At 33.7% G+C, this 20,296-nt stretch overlaps 1 protein-coding gene across 1 annotated transcript in view; it reads right to left on the bottom strand.

The window, feature by feature from the left end:
- Positions 1-20,296, bottom strand: part of LOC106477031 (Down syndrome cell adhesion molecule homolog) — a 111,077-nt gene that overhangs the window by 27,504 nt on the left and 63,277 nt on the right. The window contains exons 12-16 of the mRNA XM_022381427.1: positions 15,603-15,701; positions 15,243-15,431; positions 6,219-6,386; positions 3,702-3,922; positions 1,701-1,755 (exon numbers count right to left, since the gene is read on the bottom strand). Of these exons, the coding sequence (XP_022237135.1) occupies positions 1,701-1,755; positions 3,702-3,922; positions 6,219-6,386; positions 15,243-15,431; positions 15,603-15,701 (732 nt within the window). The remainder of the gene's footprint in view (positions 1-1,700; positions 1,756-3,701; positions 3,923-6,218; positions 6,387-15,242; positions 15,432-15,602; positions 15,702-20,296) is intronic.

The raw sequence follows: 20,296 nt of genomic DNA, 5'->3' as shown, positions 1-20,296 counted from the left end.
ATTGTCTTTAAATCTGCTTCCCTCATTTGAAAAAATCTAATCTATCATTGTCTTTAAATCTGCTTCCCTCATTTGAAAAAATCTAATCTATCCTTGTCTTTAAATCTGCTTCCCTCATAACAAAATCTATCCTTGTCTTTAAATCTGCTTCTCTCATTTAAAAAATCTAATCTATACTTGTTTTTAAATCTGTTTCCCTCATTGAAAAAAAAATCTAATCTATCTTTGTCTTTAAATCTACTTCTCTCATTTAAAAAAATCTAATCTATCCTTGTCTTTAAATCTGCTTCCCTCATTTTAAAAAATCTAATCTATCCTTGTCTTTAAATCTGCTTCCCTCATTTGAAAAAATCTAATCTATCTTGTCTTTAAATCTGTTTCCCTCATTGAAAACCATCTAATCTATCGTTGTCTTCAAAGATGCACACTAGTGCCTACTATATGGGTCGGCGCTCTGTACGGCACATAGCTAGCGCTACCCTTGGTAAGTCCCTGGAAGTTAGTTAGTCGTACCTTACCACCTACCATCTATCCTAAGAAATTGAATGTACAATTTGAACGCACACATAGTTTAAAGTGCGGGAATATTCTGCGGTATCGCGCGGATTCGAAATCGGCTCTCTAGCTCCTAAATCTAAAGATTCATTACAAAGTCAACCATCGCCATTACAAAGCGGCCCGGCATGGCCAGGTGGTTAGAGCGCTCGATTCGCAATCTGAGGGTCGCGGGTTCGAATCCCCGTCACACCAAACATGCTCGCCTTGTCAGCCATGGGGGCTTTATAATGTGACGGTCAATCCCACTATTCGTTGGTAAAAGAGTGGGTGGTGATGACCTTCCCTCTAATCTTACGCTGCTAAATTAGGGACGGCTAGAGCAGATAGCCCTCGTGTAGCTTTGCGCAAAATTCAAAAACAAACAAACAAGCCAATAAAAAGTCAACCATCGCCATTTGACATACTGAAAAAATAAGTCGTGTTGAAGTATACAAAGTTCATGTTTTTATATACTGTCATTTTTCTTATAACGCTGAACTGTTATCATAGGTTATTAAAAAAACATTAGTTTTTGAAATTCATTAAAAGCTGTGGATAAATGGCTCGTCTTCATACTTGTACTGGGTATATATTTCTAGAAATTTGCATATAAATGCATCTTAAGAATAACTCGAATCTCCTGTGGATTATTACATGTACGTAGAACTGAGAACAGAATTTGAAAAAAAAAATTCCCATTGATTTTTTCATTCCATTATTGTAGATCACAGTTTGGAGTCGCAAAGTACAATGTTATGAGTTTTGAATATTAAAACATTTTCATTTTGAACGTTAATAGTTTTGTAAAGTCTCATCGATAACCGATACAATGAAATGAAATTACAAATGTTGTGACAGAAAGAAAAATCACTAATCTTCTAAAAAGAAATACTAACCAAGATTCTTGTTTTTCATTTCATTCTTATGAGTTTTATTATAATATTTCCTGGTGTGTGTTACTTACGTATCGAAAAACTTTAATGTTGTAACTAGAAAGATAGTAGAGAGAGAGAGAGTTTAATTGATTTTTCGTCGTTTTTGTCTGACAGATAAAACGAATTTTCATCAATATTTCAGCTTTCACTAGTGATCAAAGTATATTAGAAGGTTAGAAGATATTGTAATTTGATTAAAAATATAAATATTTCTCGCTAAATACTTACCAGTCTTCTGATAATCGCTAATAACAATGCTGCTGTTGACAGGCTTAGATTCCATCTACAGAATAGTAGTTATAAAAAACACTAAACGAACTAAAGAAACTAAAACATCCAGATTTACAGTATAATTTCACACAGCAAACATCGAGATTGCTTATTTCACAATGGGCGCTGTTTCATTTAAAATTGTTACAAGACTTTTGAATTACACTTAGCAACACGTACATACACATCACTAGGATGATAATTGTTGAAAGCACTTTTGAACTACACCTAGCAACACGTACATACACATACTAGGAGGACAATTATTGAAAACATTTTTGAACTACACCTAGCAACACGTACATATACATCACTAGGATGATAATTGTTGAAAACACTTTTGAACTATACCTAACAACACATACATACACATCACTAGGAGGACAATTGTTGAAAACACTTTTGAACTACACCTAGCAACACGTACATATAAATCACTAGGATGATAATTGTTAAAACACTTTTGAACCACACCTCGCAAAAACACGTAAATACACATCACTAGGACGATAATTGTTAAAACTTTTAACTACACCTAACAACACGTACATATACATCACTAGGATGATAATTGTTAAAACTTTTAACAACACCTAGCAACACGTACATACGTATCAGTATTTCTATGTTCACCATATATACCTATACTCACTTTAAGCTGTTTTGAAGCATATATGTATTAACACATTTCTAGCATTATGTTCAGAAAAATGGTTATGGTACAGCAATTTGAAAGAGTATTTAGTTCACACACACACACGTAAGAATTAAACTATAAAACTAGATTATCTTACTTTTCAAAAATAGGTAATGTAATAACATAATTTCTGATTTTGAAAGTATTAGCTGTCAAATTGTGATTAAAAACATTTGATATGAGAACTAATATTAGCTGGTGTTATGTTAGTTTACAGTTAAGAGTTGCCCCCTCCCTCACTCTCCTTTTGCTCTTGAATGAATACATCCCTTTAATATGTAAGTAGCTCTTATTTTGATATAGCGACGCTAGTATATCTAGAAAGTAAATGAAATAACTTTTAAACCCGAATCTTTTCAAAGCCAGATGTTAGGCTTAGTTAGAGATTTAAAATATCGTACATAATTTTGAAGGTGTTTTTTTTTTTCAATATTAAGTACAACTTAATAAAAAAAAGATCTGTAGTGAAAGATCGAGTACGACTCTAGGGGCTCCCGAATTTAAACTGGTACGACTCTAGGGGCTCCCGAATTTAAACTGGTACGACTCTAGGGGCTCCCGAATTTAAACTGGTACGACTCTAGGGGCTCCCGAATTCTATTCAAAATCACAAACACATGTACAAAGTTATCAAATGTCAAAACAGTGTAAAATACGGTTATGTATATCTGCCTGTGTCTGCTATATTAAATTATTAACCGACAAGTGACACGTGAAGTTTAGAATATCACCGCATCCAAGGGCCCCAAAACACCCACTTGCCCCCTCTTTCACCCCTACATTTTTAGTCGTTTCATATAAACGTATTATTTTGCCATTTTTCATTAACAGTTTCTCACATGTTATTGTATTTATTATAAATATAAGGATTAGTATTTTTGTATGTTATCTACATATCACTTGTGTTTGTGTGTTGCTCAGGTTGTACCTAATATGTCCTCCGGTGGGACAGCGGTAAACTTACGGACTTACAACGTTAAAATCCGGGGATCGATTCCCTACGGTGAACACAGCGGATGGCCCAATGTGACTTTGCTCTAGAACAAACAAACAAGGTACTTAATACGTAATATTGAATTATATTTGACTTATTTATGAAGTTTAGTTCTGACGCCCTCTCCTAAAAATGTGCCCCGGGCTCCCCTAGTTATTAATCCGGTCCCGACAAAGAGACCGTAGTACGAACATAGAACACGATATTTTCTTAGACAATCGATTTAACAAAATGAAGAGATGACAAGAGCTGCAAAACTCAAACTTACCCTTCTGTTTGGATTTGGTACATCATAAAGATGGCGACTACTGCCAAATGTGCGCATGCCCGGATCTGATCCTCCCCTGAGCGGTCCACCCTGATCTCGAGAGTACACTGGGATCTTAGTCGTGGCATAGGGAGCTGGAAGGTAAGCTGGTTCTTGGTTACTGTCGTACGTGACAGTGAGTGACATATTATCTGGCTTTATCTGTTCACTGTTTTCTGTTCCTAGAAAACCAATGTGTAAAATTCAATACAACCAGAACGGGCAAATCGAGGGAATCTTCAAATTTTAATGCTGTTAAAACAAACAAAAATGTAACAGGCTGATTCATTTAAAAACTTAAACTGGATACTGAGGTTACTTTACAAAATAACCTGATTTATCATAGCTTTAAATATTTGTAACCAGATGTAATTTTAAAACTACAACTTTTTAAATGTTTCTAACAAGTCATAATGATCTTTCTCAGGAACATATTAACAGCTTTAACCCCAAAAGCTAAATATATACTTTTAAACAGTCTGTGTATTTTAGCTAAAAGCTACATAATGGGACTTTTAAAATGTAGCATCTTTGCTTAGAATTAGATTTTTCTATTTGAAAGTGTAGCATCTTTGCTCAGAAATAGCTTTTTTCTCTTTTAAAATAGAGCATTTTTGCTCAGAAATATATTATTTCCTTTTTAAAATGTAGCATCTTTGCTCAGAAATAGATTTTTTTTCTTTTAAAATGTATCATTTTTGCTTAGAAATAGATATTTTCTTTTTTAAAGTGTAGCATCTTTGCTCAGAAATAGCTTTTTTCTTTTTAAAATAGAGCATTTTTGCTCAAAAATAGATTATTCCCCTTTTAAAATGTAGCATCTTTGCTCAGAAATAGATTTTTTTCTTTTAAAATGTAGTATCTTTGCTCGAGCAAGACGCCACTCTAACAAGAGGTCATTTCAAACATTTAAAGTGTTATTATGTTTATGAGTTTGTAAGTATCTCGTTTCTGGCAGAAGATGTTTTCCGTTTCTTTTCTGGCACTCAAACATTTCTGGAGTGTGTAAGCCTTATGAAAAACAATAATGATAATTAGGCAGGATATATTGGTCCCGCTAATAAACAGATGAGGTAAGATTTCATTTAAGTTTCAATGCTGTAGGATCTTTATGTAAAAGAAGTCTCCCAGTGGGTCAGCCGTAAGTTTACAGATTTACAGATCGCAAATAAAGAAATAGATTATTTACCTTTTAAAATGTAGCATCTTTGCTCAGAAATAGATTATTTCAAGCAAAGATGCTACATTTTAAAAGAAAAAAATCTATTTCTAAGCAAAAATGCTACATTTTAAAAGAGTAAAAAAAATCTATTTCTGATGCGAGTTTTCACCTTCCTTGCAATTTTACAAAAGGAGCATATTATGGCAATTTAAATATATTTCAACAAACAAGGTAAAATAATATTAACTGTGTTGTGCTTTAGGTGCTGCAGAAAGTAATTCCGAATTTTTATCATGAACGTAAACGAGAACTTTGCTACATTATTCACTGGATAAGTATGAATATTATGGAAATCAACCAACGAAATTATATGGTCTGTCGTGACACTTTGCATGAACGTTTAAATGATATAGTGTTACCTGTTTAAATTCATACTAAACCTGTAACCACTGATCGAATTACATTGGCTGTATACGTGTCTCAATTAGTAATTCAAATGGGATTATTTTCGCACGGTAGGCAAAGAAAATTTTCTATGTTGAACGGACACAGGATATAATAATGGAATACAGAATAACCTCGTCTAGACAACGAATTCTTTAAATACATTTTTAATTTCAATAAAATACCACAAGAGAGCATTTACGCAGTTAATAGTAAACTGTGACTTGAATAAGTAAATAGATAGAATGATAACGTCATTTAACGAAAAGCTAGAAAAACAACAAAAACTTAAGTCACTATTTTAACCGAAACGCATTGGAATAAAACTGTGAAATCTAAGACCCCCAAGACTTTACACAAACTTAAGAAAATATTATTGAAATCAACCGAAACGCATTGGAATAAAACTGTGAAATCTAAGACCCCCAAGACTTTACACAAACTTAGGAAAATATTATTGAAATCAACCGAAACGCATTGGAATAAAACTGTGAAATCTAAGACCCCCAAGACTTTACACAAACTTAGGAAAATATTATTGAAATTAACCGAAACGCACTGGAATAAAACTGTGAAGTCTAAGACCCCAAGACTTTACACAAGCTTAGGAAAATATTATTGAAATTAATCGAAACACACTGGAATAAAATTGTGAAATCTAAGACCCCCAAGACTTTACACAAACTTAGGAAAATATTATTGAAATTAACCGAAACGCACTGGAATAAAACTGTGAAATCTAAGTAACCGAAGACTTTACACAAACTTAGGAAAATCTTATTAAAAGCTAGAAATAAGTATATTTTTGAATACTAGAGCTGCCTGAACAACATTAGATGAAAGCTGCGTAAATAGTTTCGTTTTTTTTTTACCTTCTGGAGAATGAGTACGTGGACCAGGAGATCTTCTCCGGGTCACTTGACACACAACTATAAAAACAACTATCAATACCAAGACAGAACTGGCTACTGGAACTGTTACCGTCAGATGTCGGTAAAGAAAGTTTACTGACGTCATTTCTGAAGGACCTGTAGGAAACTCTAAAGAATATAAAAGAAGTTAGTTACATGTTCATGAATGTTTTATAAAGATTAAAATGAGAATAACTTAGAAGAACTACATTTAAACTCACCATCCTTACAATAACAAATGACATTTCATGTCATCAAAGCCACTTCAAACTTTTCTTATATAGCAAATATAAAAATAAGTGTAAATAAAGCTATATATATATAGGCTTGTTTGTTTGTTGTAAAGCACAAAGCTACACAATAGGCTATTTGTGCTATTCCCACCACAGATATCGAAATCCGATTTTCAGCGTTATAACCTACTTACTTATGATTAAGGTTTTGTTTGATGAACAGTCACAGAACTTATTTACAATACTGAACGTTGTGTTGTGATTAGGGCGCTCGACTCGCAATGTACGGGATCACGGGTTCGAATTCCGTCACCGAACATGCTCGCCCTTTCAGCCGTAGAGGAATTATATATAGTGTGTTGGCCAATCCTACTTTACGACCCAAGAGTTAGCGGTGGGTGCTGTTGACTAGGTACCTTCTCCAAATTAGAGACATTTGGCCTTGTGGGTAGGTTTGCATGAGTGTTCTTAAACAAACAAAAACATTTAAGGGATTAAAAAATTCATAGGGAGAACTGTCCAGATAGCCTTAAAATATTAGGTTTTGGTACCTATAATCAGCACTTACTTAAATTCTTGACATAACTTTTGAATCACACCGGTACATAGAGTTTCCAACTTCTGGATAACTAGAAAAGTTTGAACTTTGAACAAAACGTTTTATTTGCTAACTTTGGTGTAGAATCCTTGTTTACCAGTACACCATTACCGATGGGCTAATGGGTCAGAAGTTCCAAACTTCGAGCCCCAATGTGCCACTGAACACCGTCCGCACCTTCAGCTGTGGGGGTGACTTTAATTGTGAAACATCTAAGTTAGATTATAATGAAGTTTGGGATTTCTGAATCTGGCTGCTTAGCTCATGTTCGCATAAAGAATCAGTAAGGTTAATAAACTAAGCAATTATCATAAGTTGCTGTTATATGCGTATCTGTCTATAGTCTGTGTTGCATCAGATGTTGTTCAGGTTAAAACATACCACATGGTAGATTTTATTCGGCTCTCCAGTGGCACAGCGGTATGTCTGAAAACTTACAGCACTAAAAACCAGGTTTTGATACCTGTGGTGGGCAGAACACAGATAGCCCATTGTGTAACTTTGTGCTTAATTACAAATAAGATCTTATTTTTAAATTTGGTTATAAATTATTTTTTTCTTTTTAGAACAAATTACATACAGAATACTTTGGTCTTTTGTTAGTATGTATGCTTGAGCTCCAATTAAATGTTTACAAAATCCCCGCTAGGAGGATATAAGAAAGAGTCAAGGAATATATCTAGCTAAAAAAAGTCTAAATACGAGCAATTTTACCAGCCATTGTCTGACACCATCCACGAGGTACTTTCCTGTAAACATTTTAATATCATTCTAAGACTCCATTGGGATTTTATGATTCTAGAAACGTAAATTCAGGCAGCTTGAGTTAAATAATCGAGAAGCTGCATGGAAACAGAAAGACAGACCATTTCATATAAGGAAGCCAATCATAAGCACCTTATCGCCAACACTAAGGGACGGATTGTCACTCTTATAACGCACTACAACTTAAAATGTGACGAATATTTTGTGGTGTTACACGTAATCGTTTGTTTGTTTGAAGCTAAGCCCAAAGCTACACAATGGGCTATCTGTGGTCTGCCCACCACCGGTATCGAAACCCAGTTTCTAGCGTTGTAAGTCCGCAGACATACTGCTGTGCTACTTGGGGGGCTACACATAATCGAGTTATTCTTGCTGGTTGCGAAATCCAGTGCTCTACCAACGGGTAAAACTAACGCCCGGCGATTCAAAGAAAAAAAAACAATGAAAAAAGAGAATAAATGATTGATCTAAACTTTAACCATAAATCTTACCCTAAGTAAAGCGAGCGAATAAAAAAAAAACAACAACAGATAAAATATGCAAAAGTAAAGATTAGCAAACCTTGTCACGAAAATACTTAGTCATCACCAACGTGACAAGCATGACCACCGCGGCAGACACTGATGTTTGATAAGGTCAATAATTCTCTCGTGCTATACAGAAGAAGTAGCTCTTTCGGTGAATTTTCAAACTAGGTTGGTTAAACTGTCTAATGATTAGAATTTTTACGAAGTAAAATTCGTTAAACGATTAATTGGTTAAAGCAATCTGTGCACCAACGAAGATAAGTTCAACATAAATATTATATTAATGCTTAGAATACTAAGTCACAAGTTCCAAGATCTTTGAAATATATTCATAATGTATACTTAGTTTGACGGAAATGCTTACCAATCTCCCAATTTATTCTTTATCCCAGAGAAATGAAAACAATAATGACTAAAGGGAAATCTAAAGTGTCAGAGTGAGTTATATACATATATAGACAATATATGTAAGGCCATTTATATTCCTCATTTGCAACCGTTCAGATAGGGCTTCCATACCAGGTGCAAAAGTTATTAATATCAAGAATAAAAAAAAATAAATTGAGTGATTTTCTTCTTTAACTGTAAACTTAATGCAAAGCTGTTGTTTTTTTAGTGTAAAGCTATACAAAGGCCGCGCTCTATCCACTGCGGGGAATTGAGCCTCGGATTTTTGCGTTGTAAGTCCGTAGATTTACCACTGACTCATCAGGGGATTTAGTTTAAAGATATTGTGTGGTTAAAAGAAAATTCACGTTTTATTTTGAGTTTCGCCCAAAGCTACTCGAGGGTTATTTGCGCTAGCCGTCCCTAATTTAGCTGTGTAAGACTAGAAGGAAGGCAGCTAGTCGCCATCACCCACCTCCAACTCTTGGGGTACTATCGAATAGGGTAACATGTTCGGTGATGGGGATCTGAACCGCCAGGTCATGCTATTTTTCTCTAATATATAATAAAGCTACGTTCATTTACATACATTTGGTTTCTAGTGGGTCTGGAAAGTTATTAAGCCATTGATTTTCATGACAACGTAAGTAAAATTTGCTGGACTAGGTCTAATTTTCATCCCTAAATAACATCATATATTTCTTTATGAATACGCCAGTCCAAATTAAAATGATATATTTTTTTAGCAGAAAAGTTTAGTAACTCAATAAAAAAAACAACTTTGTTAGCTCTTTGAACAATAAAAAAATAAAAGTGCCAGAAAGAAAAAAAAGCATTGATCATCAAATCTTAATATCTTTGAATACTTTATCATTAATGGCATATCTTTCTTTAATTTTCACCTTCCTTATTTTTGTGTGAATTAAAATCCAGGGCCTGGCATGGCCTAGTGGTTAGGGTGCTCGAATCACAGTCAACGAACGCGTTCGTCCTTTCAGCCGTGGGGGCGTTTTAATGTGACGGCCAATCCCAATGTTCGTTGGTAAAAGAGTAGCTCAAGAGTTGGCGGTGGATGATGTTGAGTAACTGCATTCCCTTTATTCCCTTTAGTCTCACTTCTAAATTAGGAGTGACTAGCGCGCAAATAACACTGCTAAATTAGGGACGGCTAGCGCAGATAGCCCTCGTGTATCTTTGCGCGAAATTCAAAAACAAACTATAAATATTTCTTTGATTAACTTAAATTATCAATTGCTTCCATTTGTTCTTAGTCAATTTTACATTTCTTTTATATGAGTAAAAATCAGTTAACGCCAACCATGGCATTTCTGTTACAATACTATCAACATTTATTACGGTTTTTCCAATAAATAGAAGTATCCTTTAATTTCTCCAGAAGTTTTTCAAACATAATATAATTATCACTATCAAGTTTCCTTGGTGATATTTAAAACTTTAATCCTCTTTTAGTCTGAGGCTCCCTTGATGTAAATAAAAAAGTTTGAGACCCCCCTCCCCCAACCTGTAACTTTAGCATGGTGATTGAAAAGCAGTGCTGTAGTAAAAAGAATAGCATTTCCTTTCAACATACTGTATCGTTTAATTAATTCATCATAATTTTTATCGGCTTATTGTTTATTTAGAATTAAAACTAATTCAGCATCTTTGTTTTCGGCCAATTTCTTGGCGGCCCCCCAGTAAAAGCTTCACGGCCTCCAGTGGGGTCGCGGTTCCCACTTTGGAAAAACACTGCTCCAAATAATACTTTCTTTTCTATTTGTGTAAATTTATACTGGGATAAGTTTTGTATAACTTCATCTGGATCCACAGTCAACGTTTTAATGATATCTTCTGTTCTTTATTATTTGTTGCTTCTATACAAGATTTATAGAGAATAAAATCCAACCAGGATATAATGTTTGTAATTCTATCCTAAGCGAACCAGATGTTCTTTTCAAATCTTTACTCTCTTTTTTTCGTGTTTTTTTTTTTAGTTGCGAAGCTATCTGCGATTTATTCTCCACGGGGAATCAAACCCCAGATTTTAGCGTTGTAAGTCGGAAACTTACCACTGACCCACCGAAGGACGTCTACTTTTACATTCTGTTTCATTATCCAAAACCTTTCGCAGTGTTTTACAATAGTGTCTACTATTCTTTAATTTTTCATTACAAGTCTTAGCTAAAAAAAAAACATTTGGTTTCAATATCATATTTCTAAATTCCTTCAAATAATCAAAATGTAACTTTTTTTTTGTATTTTAAGAGAAACTTTTCACAATTTCTAAAAATTTGTAAGCTGTAATTATTGTACCCCTTCCTTAGGATATACTCAGTAGAAGCAAAATTCTCAATAGGTATTTCAATTATAAATAGGAAAATAAAGGAAAGATAATATAACGTTATTTTTTAAATGACAGATATTTGTTAATTCCAAATTACAAAACATTTTTTTCACTTATTTTTGTTTATTTGTACAAAGCTACACGGGTTTCGATACCCGTGGTTGGCAGAGCACGGATAGCTAATTGTGTAGCTTTGTGCTTAACTACAAACGAACAAATAAACTTTAACAACATAATTTCCAAAGATAAATTACAGTCACTAAAACCTCCTTCCTCGAACTGTGACTCTGAACATAAAACATCATTCATACACTGTTTGTGATCACAAAGGTATAAAAAAGTCGTTCAAAAGATGGCAATATCTCCGAGTTTACTTGTGTATTAAAAAAAAAAATAAATAAAAAAAATGTAGGCCTACATCTGACATGTTATAAAGCCAGTACGTCTGAAGTAACATACAGAGCTGCAGACACATTGAAATTAGAAGAATGATTTCACTTGAAATAAAAGTATGTTTCACACAGAACTGGAATAAATTAAATGTTTTTCTTAGAATTAGAAGCCCACAGTACTATAGTGGTAAATAGCCGATGTTTCCTTCATCTTGTGCACCCCAGTGGCACATTAACACTTCCAAGGTTTAAGGCTTAACATTTCTTAGAAATTCTGGCTATCTCCGATTTTATTTTATTTTTCAAGAAAAGATCATTCTTAAAGGGTTTTCGAAAATAGGAATTTTTATTCAAATATCTCAAATCTTAAAGTTCTTTATTGACCGTTTCCAAATTTAGTTTATTTTTTAATTAATTTTAATTCTGGATTAAATAAACGCCCTGTTTAAGCATCGCGAAAAGCACATTTCTTCATTAAACTTTTAAAGTTTCGACCTTGCTATTGTTGGAAGAATTTTGTACAGTTCGAAATTTTAAGTTTTATTTGGATTTAAAACATCCTTATTTGCGCGCTTTTTCTTTCAAATTGCCATTTTTTAACCATTAGTATTTTTTCAAAATTTTTCCCATAACCATCTTAAATAATTTTTGGAAGAAAAATGAATCCGATTTAATCTTTTCAAAAAATAGCTTTTTTGTTAAAGCTCTCGAGGCTTAATCTATAATCGTTCTTAGAAATTTTAGCTATATTCGGTTTCACTTTACTTTTTCGAGTAAACCTCAAAGGGCTTTTCGAAAATAGGAATTTTTATTCAAATATCTTAATCCTTAAAGTTCGTTATTTGTTGTTTCCAAATCTAATCCATCTTCGCCTTTATTTTAATTCTGGAACAACTTGTCTCAAAGAAGTTTACATTAATGATTTATGTGCTTTGGTAACTAAGGAGTTTTATTTTTTTTAAGATAATCTAGTGGCTCAGTGAGTAAGTTTCCAGTTTTACGATGCTAAAAACCGGATTTCGATACCCATCATGGGCACAGCACAGCACAGATAGCCTATCGTGTATATTTTTACTTAACAACAAACAAACCTTCATTTTCCACTTGCACGGAGATGAATTTGGGTGTTCTTAATACGGTTAAGCCTTGTAGCGGAATTGCGGACCGAGTTGCACGTGCATCTATTTACACATTTATACTACAACCCTAAAACGTAGTCCTAATAATGGAGGATTCAAGTAAGAAGAATTCACAAGTGAACAGCTTTCAGCTGCATGTGATAAACAATCTATTGGTAGAGGAAACTATAGAACTTAACAATATACAAAGAAAACGAAAGCTCGTTTAGAGAATGTGTTTAGATTATTTCGTTTTACCTCCGCTTGGAGTCAGCGTCGCAAAAACAAATTCAGCGTCAGTAATTCCCGCATCATTGTGAGCGGAAACCGATAGGGTGTACCACGTGCCAGGACTCATATCCGTGATCATTATGTCCTGCTGATCGGGTAGAATGTTGTTAGATACCAGTGTCCACTCCACCTGCTCCCGCTGTCTGTACTGGATGACATAAAAGTTGATTGGACAGCCTCCATCTCTCCACACACTTAAGTGGAGGATGATGTAGGTGGAGTTAATCGTAGAAAAAACGTTTTGTCTGGAGCAACTGGTGCTAAAACAGACAAATAAAAGCAAACTGTTTACAATTTTTTTTCTAAGATGAGATCTAATCTATAAGTTGCCCGAAGTTTAAATACAAAATATAAGTTAGATATATGACAGAGTTATATTGATTTTATACATCAGTTATAGGGTTAATTAATATAATTTCAAACTTTTGATATAAATCTTAGTTATATTTTTGTTATATAGTCTGTGAATAAAAGCAGACAATTTTATCTCTTGAAACGGCGTTTTGTTCTATTCTACAGAAGATCTCTAATAATGATAAAGTAGGTTAACAAAACTTATACAATATTGGGAAAAGTTTTATTTTATGGATTAAACTGCCCATCGCCATTGAAGTGATTTGTTTGTTTGTAATTAAGCACAAAGCGACGCAATGGGCTATCTGTACTCTGCCTGACACGGGTATCGAAACCCGGTTTCTAGCGTTATAAGTCCCCTGACATATCGCTGTGCCACTGGGAGGGGAGGGAAGTGAACATGAGAGAAGATAAATAGTGAAACTGCATGAAATATAAATGTTACTTCTGTCTTTCTCTTGATTTTTTTAAATGCCTAATAATATGGAAATTAACACACAATACACATGTAAACATACTTACAGGCAAAAAAACTTACAGAAGTAATACTATATAATTCATAAATAATTTATGTCAATTTTTATCACACAAAGATCTTATTTTTTCCCTAACATTTTATTTGCAGTTTTATTAACACTCTATCATTTCCTGAGAAGCCCCCCCCCCCTCAGTGGCTCAGCAAAAAAAAAAAAAGGTTTCGATACCTGAGACGGTGAGAGCACAGATAGCTCAGAAGAGGTGCCGTTTTTTGAAGGTTTCCTGCGTACTTACAACCCTAGAATCCGGGTTTCGATACCCGTGGTGGGCAGAGCACAGATAGCTCATTGTGTCGTTTTGTGATTAACTACAAACAACCAAACTTAAAGGTTTTGTCGAGGTTTACTCAAGGCTTCGCCTTTGCTTCTGCCTCCCCTTCCTTTCCCTTGCTCTGATTTATTTTGCGTGTGTATGCATAAGTATATATATATATATATTTATATATGTATATGTTCATATTTTTTTTCTATTTAGTTCTTTAAACTAATTATCGCGTGTGGGACGAAGGAGGATTGTTTAATCTTCGAGAACCCCGGATTTTTTTTTACCCAAAAATTACAATACTTTAGTTAGTTAGTTACATACAGCCCATTGCGTAGCTTTGTGCTTAACAGCAACCAAAGCAACTAAAAATTACAATACCTTAGTTATTTAGTTATATACAGCCCATTGCGTAGCTTTGTGCTTAACAGCAACCAAAGCAACTAAATTTCCTGAGAATTCCAGTTTGTGAAAATAAGATACAACTAGTTATTCTAAAAGTGTTGCTTCAAGTAATATTTTTGTAAGAGGTTTTCAGTAACTCTATGGAATTCTCCAAAACCGAGTCCTCTTGAGACACCATTTTTGATTTTATACTATTTCGGTAATTATGGAGAGAGAGAGAGAGGTGTTGTTTCTATCTTTTGTCTACTATTATGTTTTTTAGATTTACAACATACCAATTAGGTGAGTTTTAAGTGCACTCGAAAGCCCAAAAATTGCGTATGTGCGTTTATTAATTTAACCAGAAAGTTGCTGTGTACCCAAGTGTCTCTCGGTAGCTCAGAGATAAGCATGAAAGCCCATTGTGAAGCTTTGCGCTAAAATGAATAAAAAAGTATTATCTTTTGCTGGTCTGAGTATATAAAAAGCACCGATACCGCTTCTCACTAGGGGATGAAGTCCATTCACTGCAAGACACGAAACTTTAAGGGATTTTCAATTTGTAAGATAATCTTCTTATACTTACGATTATTGTGTCACCATAACAACAAAAAAAAATATCACGTGATTGCTCAGTTTTTAAGTGGTAATACTAAAACTTTGATTTAAATTTCTACAAAAATACGAAAAAAAAGGCGACAATAATATTTAATTAATAAGTTTTGAGTATTGTAGCTTATAGTAAAACCAAGTTTAATTAAAATTATATGTATATAATAACAACGTGTCCTTACCGTGGCCCGCTGTTTTAGCCGAAATAGTCTGGCTTGGTTCACTCTTTCCCACTACGTTAATTGCCACTAAGTAGAATTGATAGATGGCGCCACAGTCTAATGACAGCAGAGTGTGAGTATTTTCATCCTCATGAATATTAATCTGTTGCCAGCTCTTCGTACCTTCCATTTTGTAGTTCAGGATGTATTCTAATTTCGATATATTCGGAAGTTATAAAATGAAAAAAAAAATTAGTAATAAAATATTAGGAATTACAGAGCATTATTTAAGTTTTATTGGATTTTTAAGCGTCAAGTACTATATATAATATCTCAATAAATATAAATAAATAAAACAAAAATAATTGTTGTTGTTATTACTTGAAACTGGGCAGTCTGGATCGCTTGAAGCATCCCATGTCACCGTAATAGACGTTGCCGTGGTAACAGATACTTTTAACATAGGTGTAGATGGACGATCTATGAAGACAGTAAACATAATTATATATTTTTTATTAAAATCGGAAACAGTATTCTTGGTTTTGAAAAACATATCAGTTCTAAGTAGAAGTAAACGTATCAACGACGTGTTTTGTTATTGTTAACGTCATGCTCTCTACAACTAACGGAAAATGGTACGTTATGAAACGCAGGGGCTAAGCGGCCAGGTCAGAGATCTCCAAGATTCGGGCATAACTTAACTGTTTCTAATTTTAAACTACTGACCAGAGTGAAGAGAGCCAGTCAGTAGAATATGTCACCACAAGGACTTCGTCCGGGTTCTTTAATTCAAATAGTCTGATTGACTGCCACTTTTTTTTTTCTTTGACGCGCCCACAACAGAAAATACAAAGCGTATCCAGCAGCATTATGTCTCAATTAACTGGAACTTATGATCCGCAGTTCGAGACACTAACCGTTAGGCCACGTCCCACCTCACAAACGTGGAGACTGAAAAGTTAGAACATCTTAGTTTGATATATACGATGAAAAGAAAGCGTGACACAAATGAGTAAGGGCAAGAAAATTTCCACCGCAATGGAAAAAAATAATACAAAAACAAATATTACGTTCACATAAAACTGTATTTTATTATTATGTTTTCATTTATTATGGCAAAGCTTGTTTGTTTGTTTTTAATTATGCACAAAGCTGCACAAGGGCTATCTGTGCTCTGCCCGCCACGGGTATCGAAACCCGGTTTATAGCGTTGTAAGTCCGCAGACATACCGCTGTGCCACTGGGGGACATGGCAAAGCTTCTGAGGCTATTCGCCGCCGTCCCTAATTATAAACTACCGACCAGAGGTAAGGCAGCCAATCAGCAACGTCGTAATATCCACCATTCATGCCAAGAGACTGGCTGTCACTCTTATAACACACTCATAGTGTAAAATATTAAAATATTTTGTGATATCGCACGGATTCGAATACGGTTCGCCAACTCCGAAATCCAGAGCTGTACCATAATTCAGAAAGCCCCACCCCCAGTGGCAGAGCGGTATGTCTGCAGACTTACAACCCTAGAAAGCGGGTTTCGATATCCGTGGTGGGTAGAGAACAGATAGCCCATTGTATAGCTTTGTGCTTAATTCCCAACAAGCAAACAATTCAGAAAAATAAACAAACGACAATTATCAGTGACCAAATCGCTGACGAAAATTATGATAATGTTTTTGAATGGTAAAATATAATGCTTTTTACATCATAGCGATTAAATGTATAACCATGTGACCTTAGATCGTATTAAGCTGTGGTTAGGTCAGGTAACAAATGGCGCCCTCAAAATGCCTAAACACGATATATCAGCAGATTCTATATTTACCACAGCTGTTTCACAAAAATATCGAAAATCAAGAACTTTTTGACTCATATGGTATGTATTAGTAATTCAGGTACTATATATATTCATACGTGCATGTAAATATACATATGGGCACGGCGGTTTTTTAAAAATAATTTGATTTCTTTTCTGCTGACTGAACATTTACAAATGTAACAATAATCTAGTGAATGGCGATTCAACACGGAACTAGACATGATACATGTTGAAGGCTTTAACAAAATGGCGTGTTCGGTTCTCAAATCAACCAATCAGACACGACAATAACGCCTTGTGATCGGCAAAATCAATCAGTTAAGCTAAAGCTATCACGACTACTTTTCGTTTCTACGGGCTGAAAAATTAGCGCACGTGGCTTTCCCGATATCCCCCTACTTAAGTTCCTATACACATCTCATTATCTAAAAATTACTTTATATTTAGGGGTTTAGTTTTGGGTATGTATTAGTTTTAAAATATTCCTACTTCTCTGGAATAACAATAGTTTGGGTATGTATTAGTTTTTAAAATATTCCTACTTCTCTGGAATAACAATAGTTTTGGGTATGTATTAGTTTTAAAATATTCCTACTTCTCTGGAATAACAATAGTTTTGGGTATGTATTAGTTTTAAAAATATTTCTACTTCTCTGGAATAACAAGCATCAATCCATGGCAAACATTAACAGCGATATTGCACATTTATCATTAGTAAGACGATGGTGGAGTTAGTTATGTTATTGAGATATACCTATCATCATCTCGTATCTTAAAGGCTTACAATTACAACAAAAGTCAGCAAAATATATATAGTGAAAATGTTTAAAAATAGTTACAATTCATCTAAAGGAAAACAAAGTTTATATCCTCTAACTCAATGTTTATGTATAAAAAACATTTTTTGTTGTTAAAATAAACTTACCTTTCAAATTCCTTTTGTTTTTGTTTTTAATTAATTAGAAGGTTACTTTCAATAAATTCATAGCTGGAAAGAGGATTATTTATTTTAAGAAAAGTTATGAAAAACAGACGAAGAGTGCCTGAAGGCGAAAACGCACTTCACGTATTGAGGATTTCTTTGGAGAACTCTTTTTTTTTTCTTCTCCGAACCGTACCTTTTGTGATAATCCTCAGCATGCACGTGGTTTTAATGAATCGCAGGCTTGAAAGAAGGTTGTTCGAAGAAACAACATTGACGAGTCAGAAAGAGAAATTATGATAACATAAAAATTCTTTGACTAATGTAATTTATTTTATTGACATAGAATGATTGATATGAAATATATATATTATTTTCAAGCCCATAGAAATACACAGTAGTTTGGCTTTGACTCACTTCTCAATGTCTTGAATCAGTTTTGTTTTTTCGTTGGATCTTCAATAAAGAGTCATATTGAAGGAAAAGACCGTCTTTGAATCGATATATAAGTAATCCATTAAACACGCCGGTGATTCAATAGCAGATATTAAAAGTATTTTTTCCTTTGTCCTGAGTACATAGGTATGGATAAATTTCTATTTTGACATTTAATATCAGTATCCTACTCAACACATATAAAACCTTAATAGATTTGGTTTTTAATTCTTTCTGTCAGTAAGTGTGAAAAATAACACTAACGTTTTCGATATTGTGAACTTTTCAAGAGAGAGAGAGAGAAAGAAAACAGGGAAACGTAAAAAAAAAAACAGTTATGCACCGAACAACACAATATACTTTAGCTGTCTAGTATAATACTGCTGAAAGATTAATCATTTTAAAAGTTTCAACAAATGAAGAGATTTGTAGGACTCTAAATTGCAAAATCTAAAGATCAAAAGCCATAAAAAATAATGACAAAAATCGCTACCATGGACTTTTTCACACTGAGAAGAGTTATTGAAAGTTTAAATTTATTAATAACTTCTAACTAAAGGGTACTTTGTGAACTATTGAAGTCGTGTCAAAATTTTCTACCAATAAAGAAGAATCTTTCGAGTTTCTTACTCAAGGAGTCAGATGTGTAGAAGTTATTATTTTTGTTCATATTTTTCATAATTGAACTGCACACTGCACACTGTTTTTCTCACTCATGGAGTCATATATGTAGAAGTTATTATTTTTTTCATAATTGAACTGCACACTGCACACTGTTTTTCTCACTCATGGAGTCATATATGTAGAAGTTATTATTTTTTTCATAATTGAACTGCACACTGCACACTGTTTTTCTCACTCATGGAGTCATATATGTAGAAGTTATTATTTTTTTCATAATTGAACTGCACACTGCACATTGTTTTTCTTATTCATGGAGTCATATATGTAGAAGTTATTATTTTTGTTCATATTTTTCATAATTGAACTGTACACTGCACATTGTTTTTCTTACTCATGGAGTCATATATGTAGAAGTTATTATTTTTTTCATAATTGAACTGCACACTGCACACTGGTTTCACACTCACCTACAGCTCCCACCAGATTAGGTTTACCTTCAAACTGCTAAGTACATCAAATGCCTAGTGGTTGAAAACAGAGAATTGACTAATTTGTTTTACATTCGGAGTAAAAGTTAAGGTTTTTATTTAATTAAATCAATTCTTTCAGCTCACCTATAACGTCCGCTACACATGTCAGACAGAAACGGAGGAATTCATAAGAGAGATTAAGAAAATGAAGAAATAACTGTTAAGTTCCATTAAGTTTAAAACTCGAGTAAAAAAACCAACGTGTGTGTATCAGTACAAAAACACAACATGTAAAATAAGGTAACCAAGCTAAAAAATAACCAAAAGCTTACTGGACGAGGTATTCTAAACAAACCTCGGATCACATTTAAAAACAAAACAAAAAAACATCTGGCTTATCTAGACAATTTAAAACCTAACTTGGTATTTCGTTGTGATATTACAACTGTAATTCAAAGTGGTTTCACTTCAGGGTGAAATGTATAAGAAAACTCAAAACCAGTGATGCTACGAATTTGGTTGAATGAAGAAGAGTTTGGTAAGTAAGAAAAATTCGGTTAAAAAAGATAGGATTCGAGTTTTATCATATATATATATATATATATATAGTTATTTAGTAAACGAACGTTTATATATATATGTGTGTTACAGTGAAAAAACAAGCTCGCAAAGCCAGAAAAAATATTTTCACAGCGAAAAAAGTAAAAAAAAAAAGTAAAACTTAATTCCATACAATTAGTTGGTAATTCTATTAATTTAAAAACAAAAACTAATTAAGAGATGTAGAATAACTACACATTGTTACG

The sequence above is a fragment of the Limulus polyphemus genome, unplaced genomic scaffold, assembly GCF_000517525.1.
Source record: "Limulus polyphemus unplaced genomic scaffold, Limulus_polyphemus-2.1.2 Scaffold162, whole genome shotgun sequence".
In the NCBI taxonomy this organism is placed as follows: domain Eukaryota; kingdom Metazoa; phylum Arthropoda; class Merostomata; order Xiphosura; family Limulidae; genus Limulus; species Limulus polyphemus.
Note: the sequence above shows the minus strand (reverse complement) of the source record. Positions and strands in the feature narration are given on the sequence as shown.